Here is a 22,690-nt window from a genome sequence, read left to right as displayed (position 1 = left end):
AAGGTGGAATAGCAGAGTAATTGACTCACTGAGCCAGGTAGCTCAAAGGCCAGATTTAATTGAAGTTTGGTTCAGGAAGATTTGCTCTTTCATAAATCTTTGTAAGGTCTTAGCCTACAGCAAATTAGCATCAGATATGAATTCGTAGTGTGACAAAATATGGACAAGTCAGTGTCTCTGATCCTTGCACCATTTTCCAATCCAAAGATATGTTTAATACAATTTAACCATAACGTGCTCAATTGAAACATTACACATTTCAACAATAAATGACTGGTGCATTTCCTTTAGGTCTCAAATTAAATTATGACAATTTAGACTGGATGCCCTCTGCCACAGCTCTACCTGTAGGCCCATGCCAGGCTGAGTCAGACAACATCCATCTTTGATCAATTTTCACATGTACACACCTGTTATGTGCAACTTGCTCAAAGGCCCTGACTTCATCGGCACACAGCAGCTGACCCTGTTTTCAGAGTTGTGCGAATGAGGTTGCAGCTGAAGTCCATTTTAACGCCACATTTCAGTTAGCGACATTCCATTAAGGAATTCCAAGTCACAGCAGAGGCTCATAGATCAGAGTTTAAAATAATAACTGGGGGCTTTCTCTTGAAGGGGGAATGAGATTGCACAACAAACTAGCAAGCCACCACTTGTTAATAATTGAATATCGTGGTGTATGTGTTTTTGGACCATTGAACCATTTGGTTAGGCTTAAAAGATTCCTTTTGTGTGCCCAAACAACCCCCAATGCATTTCGGTTGATCACTCTTATTCTCTTAATAAATTTGGTTTTGCAGCAACTCTGGCTTCATGGCCCGAAGATTTTATGGTTCTTGCAGCTCTTTCAGTAACAAATGCTTTTTTATGGAACAAGGTTGTTAGTCTTGTGCCCTTCCTGGAGGACCAGTGGATTGCACTTCATCAGGTGTCTACACTTTGACCTATCCGGCTTGGGCAACCCTGCCATGAGACTAAGTTCCCGTCGGCATAGCTCTCCAGGTCATTGAGATGCACAAGCCCCTCAACCACTTCAAGGTGTCAGTCCTCCAAGGAAATTAAATACTTAGGCATGATTCAATTTTAACCTTATTTTGGACTGTTCTCTAGGCCAGTGGAATATCTATTATAGTAGTCTGTTTCTGGTTCCTTCACACACAACACAGCAACCCACTCATGCTCCTCCTTCTTATTCAGGAATTTCTATATTTTTTTATCTACTTTTGCCAATACCCCTTTACCTCTCCTGTAGCGTATTACCTCTATACTAATACCTCCTTCAAAACTGTACTATACCTAGACCCTAGTATCTCTACCTGTAGCTAGACTCTAGTGCCTATATCCTTGCCTATCCCTTCCCCAGATCCAGGTATCTTTAACCCTACTTATACCCTTGTTTCTTGCCCTAGTTCCTTTTCTTCTGTCCCTCTACCTAATTCCCTGCACCCTATATTTTACATGGGACATCTAAATCTACCTATATCACCATACCCCTGCCATACACCATAGCAACTATAACACTGCTCCTATTTCTCTCTTCCTTGCTATTACTACTTCCCTCATTTCTGCTCGCCTATTTTCTTGTTTACGGCACCAAGTCGCATTTTACTGGTCTTTTTTTATCTTTGTTTTTTGGAGGATAAGGTTTTTTTAATTTTGGAATTTCACCAGCATTGAGGTTTCAGCAGCCTGGGGTTGGCAGGACCTATTTTATTTGTTTTGCAACAAGAGGTGGAGTTTGGGAGTTGTGGGGAGGGTGAAGCTGATGAGAGAGTGGCCGTACTTGTCAGTCAGTCAGTCAGGCGGGTGGGTGAATATCAGTTGCACCGATGGGAAGCCAGGGATGTGACGAGCTGAGAGGGAAATTCTAAGGGCATTTAATCTACTGTAACCAGTAATGCTTCTTCTTGATTTTGGTGCATGTAGTGAGCACGTGTGTGTGTATTTTGCACTATCTTCACCTGTTAAATGTCTGCGGGTTTCCTCCAGCTGCTGGGCGGATCACCACATTTCAAGTCTTTGAAATGAGTAAACTGCTTCACCATGGGATTTTTGCCGAGGGAAAGCGCTGAAGCTTGGTCAAAACAGCTTTCAACCAATACAAACAATTCACGTGGTGACTGAGGACTCTAGAAAGAAAATGTAATTAAAGGGAAATGCACATAGTTAGAAAAGTAAACCTAATTCTGTAGAGAAGCGAGCTGGTAGGCTGATGAAGGATGGCGGACCTAGAGGAATATTTTTCCTCCTCGTCTCTAGTAAGAGTTGAGTCTCGTCTGTAAATATATATTTTACATAGTGCCGGGAGCAATTGCTATCCATTAAGTTAAAATCCAAGATTTACTGTTTTAAAAGCTCCGAGTGGTACATATTGAAACACATTTTAACTGGGACGCTATTTAAAAGACCGTCTGTCAGAGGACGTCACTGTGCAGAAGTAGGGGCAATGGCAGACAGGGCTTTCTGCAGTGTATTTGACCTTCTGCAACACTTAAATCCAGCTATTGACAGATTTGAGTAAATTGCTCTTAAGAGTGCCATCACCCCTGATGTAGCTTGAGGGGTGTCGAGGCGTGACCAAACAGGAGGTAGTGGTGCCTACTGATAATAGTCCAGAGTAGTTAAGAGATCAAATACATTTCCCTGCCAAAACTAGTAGGTCTGTTTCCCAGAATTTTTATAATGTCAAAGATGCAATAAAAATAACATTGAAGCAGGTCAATCTTCCACCAAACCATAATCCATCCTTATCTCAGCCTCACCTTTACTAGTCTGTGTAGTAGAATGCCATGAAGCTGCTCTGCAGTAACAAAACAAAAAAAACAAAGAGAATAAATAAAAGAGATGTCCGCTTCCCTTAATAACTTCTGATGTTCTCAAGCTCCAAATGTACTAGAGGAACTTCATAAAGTAGGTAAACTAAAGATGCTTTTTAAACTTGAGACTTGAGTATTAAAATATGAATCTGTGCAAGCTGCCCACACCTGTGAATCATTGTTACAGATAAGTAACTATTAAATACATCATCTAGTTATAATTCCAGGGTACATTGTTGTGGGTCTTTAGTGCCTCATATCATGCCATGAGGAAACACTCCAAACCTCAATGTGAAGAATATATTTCGAATGTTCTCTCGCCTTTTTCCTGTCTTCATACCCTGATCCTTGTCATGGTTTCTCATTCTGAGATGGGTATGGCCATTCTTTGCAGATGTCCAGATCCGATTTGTGAAGTCAGTGCTGTGGTACCACGGCTATGGTGTCTCTGAATTCTATCGACTCCCTGAGGAGGGCTCACAAGGGAGCAGAGAGCTGTTATTGGCATTCTCGTGGCTTCTGCACAAAATCCACCTTCTGGAGAAGCTGTTGGAGGCTAGCAAGCTCGTGCTGGGAGATGAAATATCTGTGTGCACGGTAAGCACTTATGTCTAATATGTACCCCACTGTACAAGAATACGCTGTGCATCTCTGACCACCTGTAATGCACCTATATTGCTGCATTCTAAATGTATAACCCTGCTGTGGTGTATTCAATCCACCAAATATTGTTGTAACTGCCTGACCTCCAAGGGGGCTTCCTGTGTTACTGAAGCTGGGTGCAGGTTGCTTTGTATAAAATCTGGAATACATGTGGCGTGAAAACAGAATGCATAATATTGTTTGAGTAGTCAATTAAGCACCATCCCAAAACTAGCATCATGTTGTCTCCATTATTTCCTCTCCGATGACCATCAACTCTCATTCAGCACGGTTGGGAAACTTGTGCATGCTGAGACTATTATTTTCCAGTGTCCTCTTAGAATATAGGTAGCCCTGATGGTACTTGTCAGTAGTTTGCTTGAGTAGGCTATATGGCAGGCTTTGTCAGTCAGTATTGCTGAGTGTCACTTTTCATCCAAGTGCATGATGGTTAGGGAAAGCTTGGAGGGCCAATGTGACTTGCTATATCAAAGGGTCATCAATATAGCTATATCGATATCAGAAGAGCAAATAAAGCAGCTGCTAGAAGAAAATGCGGACACATTTTTCACATATTAGAATTGAAGTAGGACATGTCCATCTTTCTTTAAAATATGCCTATTTTTAACAGGTTCCGATATTTTTGGTATCTTGTAACCACTTGTCCTGCATTTCCCAGTTTCACAGTACTCCTGCACAAACCTAATAGCGCCCTGTGACCACGCATTGCAGCAAACAACGAGCAGCCTTTATGGTACTGTTGATTCCATTGTACCCTAGTTCTTCACATCCAGATCTGGACTACGTTTCCACACTGTTGCTTCATCAAAATGTGCCTGATTGCTGCTGTTTGCTACTATTTCTGTATTTATCTTTGTTGAGGTGGGGGGGAGACTCCTTTTATTTTTGTGTATTGGCTGTGTGCCGTTAGGGGTGGACGACAGGGGCCGTTTTTATCTTTTCATTAGTGGTTGTGTTTAGTGCCACTTCAATCACATCCTGGTTGCCATTAATCTTGACTGGCACCGCCATTTTGGAAAGTGGTCAAGGCATTTCTGCATTTGGTTGACCCTGTACTTAAGGCGTACCACAGCGTGGACCAGCACCACCGGTGCGCCAAAGGCAAGCCCCTCTGCCCGTCAGCGTCTGGCTGGGTCCTAAAATTCTGCTCATTTTTTTAAAAAACATCATCTAACTTACACTGGCGATACATTGCTACAGTTCAATAAGTGGATGGTAAACAAATGCAGGAAGGCAATACCACCGCTGGATATACCTGCCATCTGCATGAATTGTAACTGGAAAACAGGACACCTCACTACACTGGTCGTTAGTGCTAAACTGCGTAAGTCACCATGCCTCTCCCATAAGAAGCAGATGTATCTTTTAAATTGCAGATCCCTCACGAAACAGCACCAAGCTGTTTATCTTTTTGGAGGAGAAGAAGCCTCATGCATGTTTCTAACTGAAACATGGCTAAAAAATGAGTCAGCCCCTGATATAGTCATGACTGTCCCTTCTGGCTACACAATAGCAAGTGAAAATAGGGAGAACAGAGGAGGCGGGCCGCTATAGTCTCTAGGAAGGAATACACTGGCAATTTTACATCCATTGACATGCAAGGCTGTGTGAGTCTTCAGTTTTCTTCAAAGTTTGCCCTGACCTCTACCTTCTCAGGCATTGTAATGGAATCACCCGCCTCCCCCCACCTCCCCTCCACCCTGCCACCCACCTTCGCGGTCCTCCTTCCAATTTGCCGAAGCCCTACTAGACCTAGTGGCTGAATGTAGCCTCAAAAAAGCGAGTTTTGCCCTACTGGGGAATCTTAGCATGCATTTTGGGCAATCTGGGTGTGACAGTGTGACTCTGCGATTATAATCTCAGTTTGCTAAATGTCGACATTTCTGTACACATCACTTTTTTCTATGTGTAATAGTTTTGAAATCTGCCAACAATTTGCAGTTCCATAAACAAGCCGATTCAAAGCGCCACAGCCGCCATGAACGTGAGCGCAACAGTTATTAGCTCCCTGCATGAATGTCAAAAAAGGATCACTGCTGGGATGAAAGGCAAACCAAACCCGGAGGAGGGGCCATCACACATTGTAACAGGAGGAAGTGTGTAGTTAAAACGCCTGGGGAACTCAGCACACAAAGGAGCAAGAGTGGGTGTGGTTAAAAGCCCATAGAGACATTACAATAGGCTAAAGCGCTTGCGCGCTCGACCCTAATAGACATGTCAATAAACACCTGTCTAGCTTCATTGAAACTTTCGATATTCTCCACCCCACCCAGACAGGCTTTAGAACAGGCTGTAGCACAGAGACTGGTTGCAGCTGAGGAACTTCGTTCTATTTTAGATCAAGGTGGCTCAGCAGCCATGATAATTCTGGACCTTAGCTCGGCCTTTGACATGGTGTCTCACCCTATCCTCGACCAGAGAATGCAGGAAGTAGGGCTCTCAGGCGACTCTCTTAAGTGGCTGGAATCCTTTTTAGGAAACAGGAGCTTCAAGGTGTGTGAGGCTTAAGTTTTTATCATTTCAGCCAGCCATCCTCCACATTGTGGTGTTCCTCAGAGCTGATCCTTGAGTCCTATTCTTTTTAATCTGTATGTATGGCTGTAAGGAAATGCCTCCTTGGCATGGTTGCCCCCTGACTTTTTGCCTTTGCTGATGCTATGTTTACAATTGAAAGTGTGCTGAGGCCTGCTAACCAGGCCCCAGCACCAGTGTTCTTTCCCTAACCTGTACTTTTGTGTCCACAATTGGCAGACCCTGGCATCCAGATAAGTCCCTTGTAACTGGTACTTCTAGTACCAAGGGCCCTGATGCCAAGGAAGGTCTCTAAGGGCTGCAGCATGTCTTATGCCACCCTGGAGACCCCTCACTCAGCACAGACACACTGCTTGCCAGCTTGTGTGTGCTAGTGAGAACAAAACGAGTAAGTCGACATGGCACTCCCCTCAGGGTGCCATGCCAGCCTCTCACTGCCTATGCAGTATAGGTAAGACACCCCTCTAGCAGGCCTTACAGCCCTAAGGCAGGGTGCACTATACCATAGGTGAGGGTACCAATGCATGAGCATGGTACCCCTACAGTGTCTAAACAAAACCTTAGACATTGTAAGTGCAGGGTAGCCATAAGAGTATATGGTCTGGGAGTCTGTCAAACACAAACTCCACAGCACCATAATGGCTACACTGAAAACTGGGAAGTTTGGTATCAAACTTCTCAGCACAATAAATGCACACTGATGCCAGTGTACATTTTATTGCAAAATACACCCCAGAGGGCACCTTAGAGGTGCCCCCTGAAACTTAACCGACTATCTGTGTAGGCTGACTAGTTCCAGCAGCCTGCCACACTAGAGACATGTTGCTGGCCCCATGGGGAGAGTGCCTTTGTCACTCTGAGGCCAGTAACAAAGCCTGCACTGGGTGGAGATGCTAACACCTCCCCCAGGCAGGAGCTGTAACACCTGGCGGTGAGCCTCAAAGGCTCACCCCTTTGTCACAGCACCGCAGGACACTCCAGCTAGTGGAGTTGCCCGCCCCCTCCGGCCCCGGCCCCCACTTTTGGCGGCAAGGCCGGAGAAAATAATGAGAATAACAAGGAGGAGTCACTGGCCAGTCAGGACAGCCCCTAAGGTGTCCTGAGCTGAGGTGACTCTAACTTTTAGAAATCCTCCATCTTGCAGATGGAGGATTCCCCCAATAGGGTTAGGATTGTGACCCCCTCCCCTTGGGAGGAGGCACAAAGAGGGTGTACCCACCCTCAGGGCTAGTAGCCATTGGCTACTAACCCCCCAGACCTAAACACGCCCTTAAATTTAGTATTTAAGGGCTACCCTGAACCCTAGAAAATTAGATTCCTGCAACTACAAGAAGAAGGACTGCCTAGCTGAAAACCCCTGCAGAGGAAGACCAGAAGACGACAACTGCCTTGGCTCCAGAAACTCACCGGCCTGTCTCCTGCCTTCCAAAGATCCTGCTCCAGCGACGCCTTCCAAAGGGACCAGCGACCTCCACATCCTCTGAGGACTGCCCCTGCTTCGAAAAGACAAGAAACTCCAGAGGACAGCGGACCTGCTCCAAGAAAGGCTGCAACTTTGTTTCCAGCAGCTTTGAAAGAACCCTGCAAGCTCCCCGCAAGAAGCGTGAGACTTGCAACACTGCACCTGGCGACCCCGACTCGGCTGGTGGAGATCCAACACCTCAGGAGGGACCCCAGGACTACTCTGATACTGTGAGTACCAAAACCTGTCCCCCCTGAGCCCCCACAGCGCCGCCTGCAGAGGGAATCCCGAGGCTTCCCCTGACCGCGACTCTTTGAATCCTAAGTCCCGACGCCTGGGAGAGACCCTGCACCCGCAGCCCCCAGGACCTGAAGGACCGGACTTTCACTGGAGAAGTGACCCCCAGGAGTCCCTCTCCCTTGCCCAAGTGGAGGTTTCCCCGAGGAATCCCCCCCTTGCCTGCCTGCAGCGCTGAAGAGATCCCGAGATCTCTCATAGACTAACATTGCGAACCCGACGCTTGTTTCTACACTGCACCCGGCCACCCCCGCGCTGCTGAGGGTGAAATTTCTGTGTGGGCTTGTGTCCCCCCCGGTGCCCTACAAAACCCCCCTGGTCTGCCCTCCGAAGACGCGGGTACTTACCTGCAAGCAGACCGGAACCGGGGCACCCCCTTCTCTCCATTCTAGCCTATGTGTTTTGGGCACCACTTTGAACTCTGCACCTGACCGGCCCTGAGCTGCTGGTGTGGTGACTTTGGGGTTGCTCTGAACCCCCAACGGTGGGCTACCTTGGACCAAGAACTGAACCCTGTAAGTGTCTTACTTACCTGGTAAAACTAACAAAAACTTACCTCCCCCAGGAACTGTGAAAATTGCACTAAGTGTCCACTTTTAAAACAGCTATTTGTCAATAACTTGTAAAGTATACATGCAATTTTTATGATTTAAAGTTCCTAAAGTACTTACCTGCAATACCTTTCGAATGAGATATTACATGTAGAATTTGAACCTGTGGTTCTTAAAATAAACTAAGAAAAGATATTTTTCTATACAAAAACCTATTGGCTGGATTTGTCTCTGAGTGTGTGTACCTCCTTTATTGTCTATGTGTATGTACAACAAATGCTTAACACTACTCCTTGGATAAGCCTACTGCTCGACCACACTACCACAAAATAGAGCATTAGTATTATCTCTTTTTACCACTATTTTACCTCTAAGGGGAACCCTTGGACTCTGTGCATGCTATTCCTTACTTTGAAATAGCACATACAGAGCCAACTTCCTACATTGGTGGATCAGCGGTGGGGTACAAGACTTTGCATTTGCTGGACTACTCAGCCAATACCTGATCACACGACAAATTCCAAAATTGTCATTAGAAATTGATTTTTGCAATTTGAAAAGTTTTCTAAATTCTTAAAAGACCTGCTAGGGCCTTGTGTTAGATCCTGTTTAGCATTTCTTTTAGAGTTTAAAAGTTTGTAAAAGTTTGAATTAGATTCTAGAACCAGTTGTAGATTCTTAAAAAGTATTCCAACTTTTAGAAGCAAAATGTCTAGCACAGATGTGACTGTGGTGGAACTCGACACCACACCTTACCTCCATCTTAAGATGAGGGAGCTAAGGTCACTCTGTAAAATAAAGAAAATAACAATGGGCCCCAAACCTACCAAAATACAGCTCCAGGAGCTTTTGGCAGAGTTTGAAAAGGCCAACCCCTCTGAGGGTGGCAACTCAGAGGAAGAGGATAGTGACTTGGAGGAAAATTCCCCCCTACCAGTCCTATCTAGGGAGAACAGGGTCCCTCAAACCCTGACTCCAAAAATAATAGTCAGAGATGCTGGTTCCCTCACAGGAGAGACCAACACCTCTGAAATCACTGAGGATAACTCCAGTGAAGAGGACATCCAGTTAGCCAGGATGGCCAAAAGATTGGCTTTGGAAAGACAGATCCTAGCCATAGAGAGGGAAAGACAAGAGATGGGCCTAGGACCCATCAATGGTGGCAGCAACATAAATAGGGTCAGAGATTCCCCTGACATGTTGAAAATCCCTAAAGGGATTGTAACTAAATATGAAGATGGTGATGACATCACCAAATGGTTCACAGCTTTTGAGAGGGCTTGTGTAACCAGAAAAGTGAACAGATCTCACTGGGGTGCTCTCCTTTGGGAAATGTTCACAGGAAAGTGTAGGGATAGACTCCTCACACTCTCTGGACAAGATGCAGAATCTTATGACCTCATGAAGGGTACCCTGATTGAGGGCTTTGGATTCTCCACTGAGGAGTATAGGATTAGATTCAGGGGGGCTCAAAAATCCTCGAGCCAGACCTGGGTTGACTTTGTAGACTACTCAGTGAAAACACTAGATGGTTGGATTCAAGGCAGTGGTGTAAGTAATTATGATGGGCTGTACAATTTATTTGTGAAAGAACACCTATTAAGTAATTGTTTCAATGATAAACTGCATCAGCATCTGGTAGACCTAGGACCAATTTCTCCCCAAGAATTGGGAAAGAAGGCGGACCATTGGGTCAAGACAAGGGTGTCCAAGACTTCAACAGGGGGTGACCAAAAGAAAGGGGTCACAAAGACTCCCCAGGGGAAGGGTGATGAGACAACCAAAACTAAAAATAGTAAAGAGTCTTCTACAGGCCCCCAAAAACCTGCACAGGAGGGTGGGCCCAGAGCCTCTTCACAAAACAATGGGTACAAGGGTAAAAACTTTGATCCCAAAAAGGCCTGGTGTCATAGCTGTAAACAGCATGGACACCAAACTGGAGACAAGGCCTGTCCCAAGAAAGGTTCCACTCCAAACTCCCATCCAGGTAACACTGGTATGGCTAGTCTCCAAGTGGGATCAACAGTGTGCCCAGAGCAAATCAGGGTCCACACTGAAGCTACTCTAGTTTCTGAGGGTGGGGTGGATTTAGCCACACTAGCTGTCTGGCCGCCTAACATGCAAAAATACAGACAGCAACTCTTAATTAATGGGACTAGAATAGAGGGCCTGAGGGATACAGGTGCCAGTGTCACCATGGTGACAGAGAAACTGGTTTCCCCTGGCCAATACCTGACTGGAAAAACTTACACAGTCACCAACGCTGACAATCAGAGAAAAGTACATCCCATGGCAATGGTTACTTTAGAATGGGGAGGGGTCAATGGCCTGAAACAGGTGGTGGTCTCCTCGAATATCCCAGTGGACTGTCTGCTTGGAAATGACCTGGAGTCCTCAGCATGGGCTGAGGTAGAACTAAAAACCCATGCAGCAATGCTGGGTATCCCTGAACTGGTGTGTGTGAAAACAAGAGCACAATGCAAGGCACAGGGTGAACAAGTAGAGCTGGAGTCTGGAAGAATGGCCCAGCCTACCAAGAGAACAGGAAAGTCAGTTGGGAAACCAACTGCAACACAGCAAAAGAAAGGGAACCTCTCTTCTCAGGAAGAAGTTCTGCCCTCTGAGGGAACTGAGCCTTTGGAGCTTGAACCTTATCAGGTTGAGCTCTTAGGCCCAGGGGGACCCTCAAGGGAGGAGCTGTGTAAGGGACAAGAAACCTGTCCCTCTCTTGAAGGCCTTAGGCAGCAAGCTGCTGAAGAGTCCAAGGGCAAGAAAAATGGAACACATAGGGTCTATTGGGAAGATGGACTCCTGTACACTGAGGCCAGAGACCCCAAACCTGGTGCCACTAGGAGAGTGGTAGTGCCTCAGCTGTTCAGAGAGTTCATCCTAACATTGGCCCATGACATTCCCCTTGCTGGACATTTGGGACAAACCAAGACGTGGGAGAGGCTAGTCAACCACTTCTACTGGCCCAATATGTCCAACATGGTTAAGGAGTTTTGCCTCTCCTGCCCCACCTGTCAAGCCAGTGGTAAGACAGGTGGGCACCCAAAGGCCCCCCTCATTCCACTTCCAGTGGTGGGGGTCCCCTTTGAAAGAGTGGGTGTGGACATAGTTGGTCCACTGGAACCTCCCACAGCCTCAGGAAATATGTATATCCTGGTAGTAGTGGATCATGCTACCAGGTATCCTGAAGCTATTCCCCTTAGGTCGACTACTGCCCCTGCAGTAGCCAAGGCCCTCATTGGTATCTTTACCAGAGTGGGGTTCCCTAAGGAGGTGGTGTCTGACAGAGGTACCAACTTCATGTCAGCATACCTAAAACACATGTGGAATGAGTGTGGAGTGACTTACAAATTCACTACACCATACCATCCACAAACTAATGGCTTGGTTGAGAGATTCAACAAGACATTAAAAGGCATGATCATGGGGCTCCCAGAAAAACTCAAAAGGAGATGGGATGTCCTCTTGCCATGTCTGCTTTTCGCTTACAGAGAGGTGCCACAGAAGGGAGTAGGATTCTCACCCTTTGAACTTCTGTTTGGTCATCCTGTAAGGGGACCACTTGCTCTTGTTAAAGAAGGCTGGGAGAGACCTCTCCATGAGCCTAAACAAGACATAGTGGACTATGTACTTGACCTTCACTCTAGAATGGCAGAGTACATGGAAAAGGCAACCAAAAACCTTGAGGCCAGCCAACAGCTCCAGAAGTTTTGGTATGACCAAAAGGCTGCACTGGTTGAGTTCCAACCAGGGCAGAAAGTCTGGGTTCTGGAGCCTGTGGCTCCCAGGGCACTCCAGGACAAATGGAGTGGCCCTTACCCAGTGCTAGAAAGGAAGAGTCAGGTCACCTACTTGGTGGACCTGGGCACAAGCAGGAGCCCCAAGAGGGTGATCCATGTGAACCGCCTTAAACTCTTCCATGACAGGGCTGATGTGAATCTGTTGATGGTAACAGATGAGGATCAGGAGGCAGAGAGTGAACCTCTCCCTGATCTTCTATCATCAGACCCAAAAGATGGCACAGTAGATGGAGTGATCTACTCAGACACCCTCTCTGGCCAACAGCAAGCTGATTGTAGGAGAGTCCTACAACAGTTTCCTGAACTCTTCTCCTTAACCCCTGGTCAGACACACCTGTGTACCCATGATGTGGACACAGGAGACAGCATGCCTGTCAAAAACAAAATCTTTAGACAGTCTGACCATGTTAAGGAAAGCATCAAGGTGGAAGTCCACAAGATGCTGGAATTGGGAGTAATTGAGTGCTCTGACAGCCCCTGGGCTAGCCCAGTGGTCTTAGTCCCCAAACCTCACACCAAAGATGGAAAGAAAGAGATGAGGTTTTGTGTGGACTACAGAGGGCTCAATTCTGTCACCAAGACAGATGCTCATCCAATTCCAAGAGCTGATGAGCTCATAGACAAATTAGGTGCTGCCAAATTCTTAAGTACCTTTGACTTGACAGCAGGGTACTGGCAAATAAAAATGGCACCTGGAGCAAAAGAGAAAACAGCATTCTCCACACCTGATGGGCATTATCAGTTTACTGTTATGCCCTTTGGTTTAAAGAATGCCCCTGCCACCTTCCAAAGGTTGGTGAATCAAGTCCTTGCTGGCTTGGAGTCCTTTAGCACAGCTTATCTTGATGATATTGCTGTCTTTAGCTCCACCTGGCAGGATCACCTGGTCCACCTGAAGAAGGTTTTGAAGGCTCTGCAATCTGCAGGCCTCTCTATCAAGGCATCCAAATGCCAGATAGGGCAGGGAACTGTGGTTTACTTGGGCCACCTTGTAGGTGGAGGCCAAGTTCAGCCACTCCAACCCAAGATCCAGACTATTCTGGACTGGGTAGCTCCAAAAACCCAGACTCAAGTCCGGGCATTCCTTGGCTTGATTGGGTATTACAGGAGGTTTGTGAAGGGATATGGATCCATTGTGACAGCCCTCACTGAACTCACCTCCAAGAAAATGCCCAAGAAAGTGAACTGGACCGTGGAATGCCAACAGGCCTTTGACACCCTGAAACAAGCAATGTGCTCAGCACCAGTTCTAAAAGCTCCAGATTATTCTAAGCAGTTCATTGTGCAGACTGATGCCTCTGAACATGGGATAGGGGCAGTTTTGTCCCAAACAAATGATGATGGCCTTGACCAGCCTGTTGCTTTCATTAGCAGGAGGTTACTCCCCAGGGAGCAGCGTTGGAGTGCCATTGAGAGGGAGGCCTTTGCTGTGGTTTGGTCCCTGAAGAAGCTGAGACCATACCTCTTTGGGACTCACTTCCTAGTTCAAACTGACCACAGACCTCTCAAATGGCTGATGCAAATGAAAGGTGAAAATCCTAAACTGTTGAGGTGGTCCATCTCCCTACAGGGAATGGACTTTATAGTGGAACACAGACCTGGGACTGCCCATGCCAATGCAGATGGCCTTTCCAGGTTCTTCCACTTAGAAAATGAAGACTCTCTTGGGAAAGGTTAGTCTCATCCTCTTTCGTTTGGGGGGGGGTTGTGTAAGGAAATGCCTCCTTGGCATGGTTGCCCCCTGACTTTTTGCCTTTGCTGATGCTATGTTTACAATTGAAAGTGTGCTGAGGCCTGCTAACCAGGCCCCAGCACCAGTGTTCTTTCCCTAACCTGTACTTTTGTGTCCACAATTGGCAGACCCTGGCATCCAGATAAGTCCCTTGTAACTGGTACTTCTAGTACCAAGGGCCCTGATGCCAAGGAAGGTCTCTAAGGGCTGCAGCATGTCTTATGCCACCCTGGAGACCCCTCACTCAGCACAGACACACTGCTTGCCAGCTTGTGTGTGCTAGTGAGAACAAAACGAGTAAGTCGACATGGCACTCCCCTCAGGGTGCCATGCCAGCCTCTCACTGCCTATGCAGTATAGGTAAGACACCCCTCTAGCAGGCCTTACAGCCCTAAGGCAGGGTGCACTATACCATAGGTGAGGGTACCAATGCATGAGCATGGTACCCCTACAGTGTCTAAACAAAACCTTAGACATTGTAAGTGCAGGGTAGCCATAAGAGTATATGGTCTGGGAGTCTGTCAAACACGAACTCCACAGCACCATAATGGCTACACTGAAAACTGGGAAGTTTGGTATCAAACTTCTCAGCACAATAAATGCACACTGATGCCAGTGTACATTTTATTGCAAAATACACCCCAGAGGGCACCTTAGAGGTGCCCCCTGAAACTTAACCGACTATCTGTGTAGGCTGACTAGTTCCAGCAGCCTGCCACACTAGAGACATGTTGCTGGCCCCATGGGGAGAGTGCCTTTGTCACTCTGAGGCCAGTAACAAAGCCTGCACTGGGTGGAGATGCTAACACCTCCCCCAGGCAGGAGCTGTAACACCTGGCGGTGAGCCTCAAAGGCTCACCCCTTTGTCACAGCACCGCAGGACACTCCAGCTAGTGGAGTTGCCCGCCCCCTCCGGCCCCGGCCCCCACTTTTGGCGGCAAGGCCGGAGAAAATAATGAGAATAACAAGGAGGAGTCACTGGCCAGTCAGGACAGCCCCTAAGGTGTCCTGAGCTGAGGTGACTCTAACTTTTAGAAATCCTCCATCTTGCAGATGGAGGATTCCCCCAATAGGGTTAGGATTGTGACCCCCTCCCCTTGGGAGGAGGCACAAAGAGGGTGTACCCACCCTCAGGGCTAGTAGCCATTGGCTACTAACCCCCCAGACCTAAACACGCCCTTAAATTCAGTATTTAAGGGCTACCCTGAACCCTAGAAAATTAGATTCCTGCAACTACAAGAAGAAGGACTGCCTAGCTGAAAACCCCTGCAGAGGAAGACCAGAAGACGACAACTGCCTTGGCTCCAGAAACTCACCGGCCTGTCTCCTGCCTTCCAAAGATCCTGCTCCAGCGACGCCTTCCAAAGGGACCAGCGACCTCGACATCCTCTGAGGACTGCCCCTGCTTCGAAAAGACAAGAAACTCCCGAGGACAGCGGACCTGCTCCAAGAAAGGCTGCAACTTTGTTTCCAGCAGCTTTGAAAGAACCCTGCAAGCTCCCCGCAAGAAGCGTGAGACTTGCAACACTGCACCCGGCGACCCCGACTCGGCTGGTGGAGATCCAACACCTCAGGAGGGACCCCAGGACTACTCTGATACTGTGAGTACCAAAACCTGTCCCTCCTGAGCCCCCACAGCGCCGCCTGCAGAGGGAATCCCGAGGCTTCCCCTGACCGCGACTCTTTGAATCCTAAGTCCCGACGCCTGGGAGAGACCCTGCACCCGCAGCCCCCAGGACCTGAAGGACCGGACTTTCACTGGAGAAGTGACCCCCAGGAGTCCCTCTCCCTTGCCCAAGTGGAGGTTTCCCCGAGGAATCCCCCCCTTGCCTGCCTGCAGCGCTGAAGAGATCCCGAGATCTCTCATAGACTAACATTGCGAACCCGACGCTTGTTTCTACACTGCACCCGGCCGCCCCCGCGCTGCTGAGGGTGAAATTTCTGTGTGGGCTTGTGTCCCCCCCCGGTGCCCTTCAAAACCCCCCTGGTCTGCCCTCCGAAGACGCGGGTACTTACCTGCAAGCAGACCGGAACCGGGGCACCCACTTCTCTCCATTCTAGCCTATGTGTTTTGGGCACCCCTTTGAACTCTGCACCTGACCGGCCCTGAGCTGCTGGTGTGGTGACTTTGGGGTTGCTCTGAACCCCCAACGGTGGGCTACCTTGGACCAAGAACTGAACCCTGTAAGTGTCTTACTTACCTGGTAAAACTAACAAAAACTTACCTCCCCCAGGAACTGTGAAAATTGCACTAAGTGTCCACTTTTAAAACAGCTATTTGTCAATAACTTGTAAAGTATACATGCAATTTTTATGATTTAAAGTTCCTAAAGTACTTACCTGCAATACCTTTCGAATGAGATATTACATGTAGAATTTGAACCTGTGGTTCTTAAAATAAACTAAGAAAAGATATTTTTCTATACAAAAACCTATTGGCTGGATTTGTCTCTGAGTGTGTGTTCCTCATTTATTGTCTATGTGTATGTACAACAAATGCTTAACACTACTCCTTGGATAAGCCTACTGCTCGACCACACTACCACAAAATAGAGCATTAGTATTATCTCTTTTTACCACTATTTTACCTCTAAGGGGAACCCTTGGACTCTGTGCATGCTATTCCTTACTTTGAAATAGCACATACAGAGCCAACTTCCTACAATGGCCACTAGCATAGATCATACAGTCACATGGCCTTGCCTTAGTGTCATATTAAGATTACACTAGATTGTCATGGACTTGACCCCTAAGGTCAGTCGAACCACCATTCAATTAAATTCATGCCTCATGGAGATCAGACTGGATGTCGGCAACCTGTCTGAAATTTAACTGCAATAAAACTGAGGTACACGTCATTGAGAATAGCAAATCACGATTGTGGGAACTGGCATGACTAGAGCAATTTGTAGAGTTACCTAAACCAGCTTAAGCAATTTAGAGTTAGGCTTTTGGATAGTTGATAAACTTATTATGGAAACTCAAGCCAAAAATCTTGCACGATCCTGTTTTGGCACCCTTAGATCTTATAGAAGGTTCCTACATATGTTACCATACTCCATGAGGAGGATAGTAGTACAGGGCCTAATAAACTCACGCTTAGATTATGGGACCTCCCTCAATTTAGGGAGCCAAAAATATGTGATAAAAAGAATCAAAGTGGTCCAGAATGCAGCAGCTAGACTCCTTCATAAAATTCCTAAGCACCAATCAGCCAGACCGGCCTTAGTAGTCCCTTACTGGCTTCCTATTCAAAAGAGAATTTTCTTCAAGGTCCTTTGCATCGCTCATCAGGCCATCCATGGGAAAGGCCCGCTCATCATCCAGAACTTACTGACCTTCTGCGTTCCTGGGAGGTTTCTCCTTTCTTGCAGTCCGTGGCTGTTGTTGGTGCCCAGGGTTAAGCACTATAAGGGGAGCTCCCTCACCCACTGCCCTTTAGAGGTCAGCAGTTGGAAGCCATCTTCAGAAAACTTCTGAAAACTCAACTTTCTGAACCTTGAGGTTTGCCTGGAGTTTATGTAGGTAGTCTGGAGAGGTTGTTGAATTTAGCACTGGGAGTTCCGGTCGGGTAGCTCTGCGCTATATAAAATCAATGTGAATTGAATTGACTGACCTCGTGGGACACCTGGCCATTCTTCAGTGTTTGAGGGGTGGGTAATGATTAGAAACTGCAGCGGTGAACTTCCTGAAATGTGGACTACCACAAACAAATGAGCAAACAATACAGCACTCTACAATTGTAGAGGATTCTAGCACACTCGATGCATTCCAACCATGGTATCTTGCCTTACACTGATTCCAGCACTCTTTTGTGAAAACAAAATATACTCTGAAATGAAGGTCTCCAGCTATCTCCTCCTATGTGGATTTACCAGGGAATCCTCATACTGAGGGTCAGGTAAAAAGGGCCTGCATCCCGGTGCCCGAACCTTCTGCCACTTTTCAGGTTGCTTTTGTAAAAAGTGGATTTTAAGGAAGGTCTTTTAGTGTAAAGGTTTCTGACTGAAACTCGATGGGCTTAGCTCTAACACCATGACTTGGACATGGCCGCAGTTTAGATATACTGCTGCAAGGAGGAGCACCAGTGCCCAAATTGGCTGTGACTGGAGTTAGAATAGTAGATTATCCAGGCCCCAGTGACATTGAGTCTGATGATGTCTTGGCCCGAAAGCTGAAGTAAGGGTGGCAAATGTAGGAGGGGGCAAGCGGGACCCGTGTCTCTGTGCCGGTGCCTCTATGCTGGTTACACGTGGATGCATCAAGATCAGCTTGGTAAAGTATTTTTGTTTGCAAACAGTTTCAAAACCAGCGACCTCCTTGCATGGTGGTGAAGAAAATATGATAAAGCTTGCTGTTCGAGAAAGAGAGAAATCCGGTTTTAATTCTTCTTTCTCTCCATGACATTCGTGGCCCTGTGACTGGTTATTCTTCTGAAGTGCGGGAGGGGGCTTTGGGGAGGGTGAGGGCGCTGCTCCAACTTTCATACTTTGTTGCTTGCCTTAACTCTTTAGTTGCAAACTGAAGGCAACTACTTGGAAACACCAAAATAGGGCTGGACAATCATAAGATGCTTTTTATAAGTGATGTTTGGACTCTTGCCACAGATACTGTTGCCCGGTGATGTCTCTCCCCATTTCAAGTCCTGCACCTCAGAGTGGGGTAACCCAGTAATACCTCACGTGTTCTACTCTAAGAAAGAAAGCTCCGAATGTGCGCTCTGTTCGCTCCACAAATGTGCCCAGGTTGTACTCAGTGAAGTTTGACCCGGAGGAGAGAGATCTGGTTTAGCACACCAGCTGTGATTGCAATTTAGCTGCTCGTACATCATGTTTAAACCATGACTCGGAATGGAGCCCCAAGCCCCTCTTGGATACCCCCATGAGGTAGAATGGTGTTGCTTAGACACCCGAGCACTCATCAAATGTAACCTTGGTGGCCACAGTTAAGTATTTGAACGAGCAGTTGTGCTCCAAGCGAAACTAGAATCCTTCTAGCTTGCATTCTGTGCCTCAGGGGTACTGATCACCGCCCTTGTCCTGGCGGCTGAGTGGAGGGGCTTACAACAAGAAAATCGATTAAAATAAATTGTTTCACCAGTGCTTATTAGTCACAGTGCCTGAGCTTAAATTATCTTGGGAATCTATATTTACAGTCCCGAGAAAAGGAAACTTCTGCTGCTTCGGCGGCTGTAGATGAATACCAATGACAGTGTCTCCAGGAGGCCTTTCCCCCTCGGGTCGCCCCTCTTGTGGTCAGTCCCTGGCTCTTCGAAAGGCAGTACAGCAATTGTAGTGTTGCTTTATATCCTCAACAGTGGGCTTGCTGTCGATGGTGCAGCAGGTGTACTGGCACCGGAGCCTAAGGGCTTGAGGAACCCGCGGTGTCCTAATTATAGCTCTATTTTGCTGCTCAGCCACCAGCCAGGGGGCCCTCTCCCCTCCTTTCACTAGCATCCATGGCATTATTGCTAGCCAGTCCTCGTTTTGTGAAAATAATGTTCCATGATTGATGAAAATGGGCTATTATGATAGCTCTCTGAGCCTGTTCCAGTCTGATGTCAAAACAATCACCACGAGTATAGTATAGCCTATCAACAATAAATATTCATATAGTGCCCACCACATCGTAGGTTACTCTCTCCGTTCAGACAGGGCCGGACTGGCCATTTATTTCATCGGTGATTTCCCCTTGGGGCTGCAGCTCTTAGAAGCCGGTTTGGGAAGGCCCAAAGATGCCGCACTCTCCAGCTCCCCCGAGTTTATTGCCCCTGCCCAGCCCAGCGGGGACATAATGGGAGAGAGAAGAGAAAGGCAGAGGATGGATGGATGGAAAGAAACAACGAAGCGGGATGGAAGTGGAGCTAGTTTGAACATTTTATGCCAGGGATGTTTTTGCTTTGCGGTCCAGCCCCGCCCCGACTTGAAATAGTGGATGGTGTTACCCTAGCCCATGGTCTTCAGTCTATTGACCTTGGATGGATGAAAGATGGACTCATCAGTGCTGGAATTCAAATTTGTTTCCAGTAAAACATTATACACTCCAAGCCCAGAAAAACAATCACCATTTTACCATGTAAAATACTGAAATTATTTTTCCATAAGTCACTTGGTTTGCATGAATAGTATTTTATAAATCTATATGCCCAAAACCACAATTTTCATAGCTAATATACATTCATCTGTGAATAAACGTTCTTTATCTAATTAGGGAACATCCCAGAGCTTTTCTTCCGTTTGCTTAATTTATGTGACAACGTGAGCTTATGAGGGTTTCGTTTACCTGTACTAGATACCTCAATCATGTCTGAACTAGCTAAACTCCCTAATTGTTTTATCACTTTATTTTTGTATTTTTGTGTGCTGTTAAAAGGGCCACTTTCCCCCTTCAGCAGGGGGTAAGTACACCTTCATCACTTGATTCTCGGGGGATTGAGGCAGAGCAGCCAATGGCTTACTGAGGGAGGTGTTCTGGGCTAAAAACCGAGAACTCAACAGCAATAACACTCAATAAATCAATGTCCAGTCAATGCCCTTTCTTTAAGAAGGGAAAAGTACTTTAATAGAGGTACAACTAAATATTGTGCAGACAATTACAACTATATACACAATGGCAGGTGAAAACCCAAATGGTACGCCTCTAAAGGGCCTCACGAGCTAAAGGGGGCTTACATTAAAGAAAGATTAGACAAGTGGATGTCTCCTCTCCCTACTAAATGCAGACTTGACTCCATAGGTCTGTTTTACTGTTTTTCCTGCCAACATACCATAGCCGCTAAAGCTATCATACACTCGTAGAAGTCCATAGTAAGCCCATTGGGTACACAGTGTTGAGATCAGCTCTACTGGCTGTTATCGCATGGTGTTCACAATGAAGTATGAGCATTTCTATACCAATGCAAGAACGTTTGAAGATGCTGTCACAAACGTGAACATATTTTGCCTTTCAATCTGGAAAGAACTACTTATTACATTGAGCACACATTAATAACCATTTCAAAACGGTCAACATTTCAAAGAAAAACATATTTCTGCCATTAGATCCTGTTGCCTAGCAACCAAACCAAGAGGTCAGGTGCCACACCAGAAGATCAGCACCATCCATGCCTGAAACCAACCTAAATTCCTTTCAGCGTCACAGATCCTCCATCTTGGAATTAAGGGTGGAAACTTTTCTCTTTAAATTGGGAGGTTCTCCAGGGGTTCTTGGGTGGTTTCTGGCTGACTCAAGGATCCTGACAAACACTTTTGTTGCCCTTGACCCTCTAGCGCGTTAGCGAATAGCACATTTTTAAGTCCTTGTGCTTTTCAGGCACTCCTTAGCCCTGAGGATTTCTTTTGATTCACTTTGTTTAAAAAACAGTTTGGGGGTAGCTGCTGGCAACTCTGTGCAGCTACTTAAGCCTTTTCCTGGGTGAACCCCACACCCAAGGGCTGACTTCTACAGCTGCCCAGTCCAAGCCAGGCAGTGGAGCCAGCTCTCCACTTCCCTAGCTTGCCCAACTCTCTGCTGCGACTAGGATGCAGTCGATCTTCCCCCATTTCACCACCCCCTTCAACTCTGGACCCTGGGAGCAGCTGAAATAGTTCAATAGCACGTCACCCTCATGGGTGGTGCATGCCTGCTCTTGAGGCCCCTTCCATCGTAAATGAAACTTGTTGCGCTGGACTTGAAGATAAATCTTTAGGCGGGCCTCAGCTAGTCCCTGTATGCGGCACATGCTCCATTGTGTTCACCTAAACTTGTGACTTTCATCCGGTCTCTCACCACCTGATTTTCACACGTGGCGCTTTGTGCTTTTTGGTTCTATTTTCACTTACGTCTTTAAAACTGCATATCTCTAGTTCTACTAATTGGACTTTGGTTGTTTTGGTGTCAAATTATTTATTAAATGTTACACTGTTTTACTAAATTGGTATTTTTCCTGTGTTGTATTTTGCATAAATACCTTACACATTGCCTCTAAGTTAAGCCTGACTGCTCTGTGTTAAGCTACTAGAGGGTTCACACAGGTTAATTTTGGGTTTGCTTGTGACACTACCCTGACAAGAATTGTGTTGCTGCTTGAGTAGGGTTTCAAACCAGCCCCTACCAGTAGCCCAATTTCTTACAACTACCTTACAGAGGGAGCTTCCTTTCATTCTCTTGTTTTTTGTGAAGTTTCATGGCAAACACTGCTGTTCGGTGGGGACGGGTGTTGGATGTGATTGCCTTCCATCCCCATTGACCACGCATATACCCACACAGTAGGATAGCTGGACGTTTTTGTGGGGCCTTGGTGAAAAATTACTTGTAGAAAATGTTTCACTTTAAAGCATATTGTGACTGTTTCAGTGATCAAAAGTTGGCAGTAATCACAATCGTTTTCTCAAAATTAGGAGTTCTCTTTGGGGGAATTTGGAAACATGAATGACAAATCGAGAAACAGTGTGGGCAGGTAATACTGATTAAAAATAAATACGTGAATTGCGTTCCCAGCGAGTACATTTTGGAGAAAACTGGTGAATGGTGCATTTAAGTGCATGCTAGGCCCTACCATTGCTTAAACTACAATACGATTTAAACAAAAGTGTGTGTGTAGGGGTTGGGAGCTTCTCTACAAGCAGTGTTTAAAGAAAGACATAATGCATTTACAACAGTTGGGGCAGTCATTACAAGTGATCAGACTGTAGAGTTTGAAGTAAAAGCACAACAGAGAACGATTTTAAAAATACATCGAGAAATTTCACATCTTTGGCATCTTTGAAAGTGGGGAAGCATTAGGAGTGATTCAGTCACATGCCTGGCAATAATTGATAGGAATGCTTTCATCCTAATTTCAGTTTGCA

General features: G+C 46.5%; 1 protein-coding gene across 1 annotated transcript in view; it reads left to right on the top strand.

The window, feature by feature from the left end:
* Window positions 1-22,690, top strand: part of TEDC1 (tubulin epsilon and delta complex 1) — a 425,884-nt gene that overhangs the window by 56,880 nt on the left and 346,314 nt on the right. Inside the window, exon 3 of the mRNA XM_069208844.1 lies at window positions 3,211-3,413. Coding sequence (XP_069064945.1) covers window positions 3,211-3,413 — 203 coding nt within the window. The remainder of the gene's footprint in view (window positions 1-3,210; window positions 3,414-22,690) is intronic.

This window comes from Pleurodeles waltl, chromosome 9 (assembly GCF_031143425.1).
Source record: "Pleurodeles waltl isolate 20211129_DDA chromosome 9, aPleWal1.hap1.20221129, whole genome shotgun sequence".
Taxonomy (NCBI): Eukaryota; Metazoa; Chordata; class Amphibia; order Caudata; family Salamandridae; genus Pleurodeles; species Pleurodeles waltl.
Note: the sequence above shows the minus strand (reverse complement) of the source record. Positions and strands in the feature narration are given on the sequence as shown.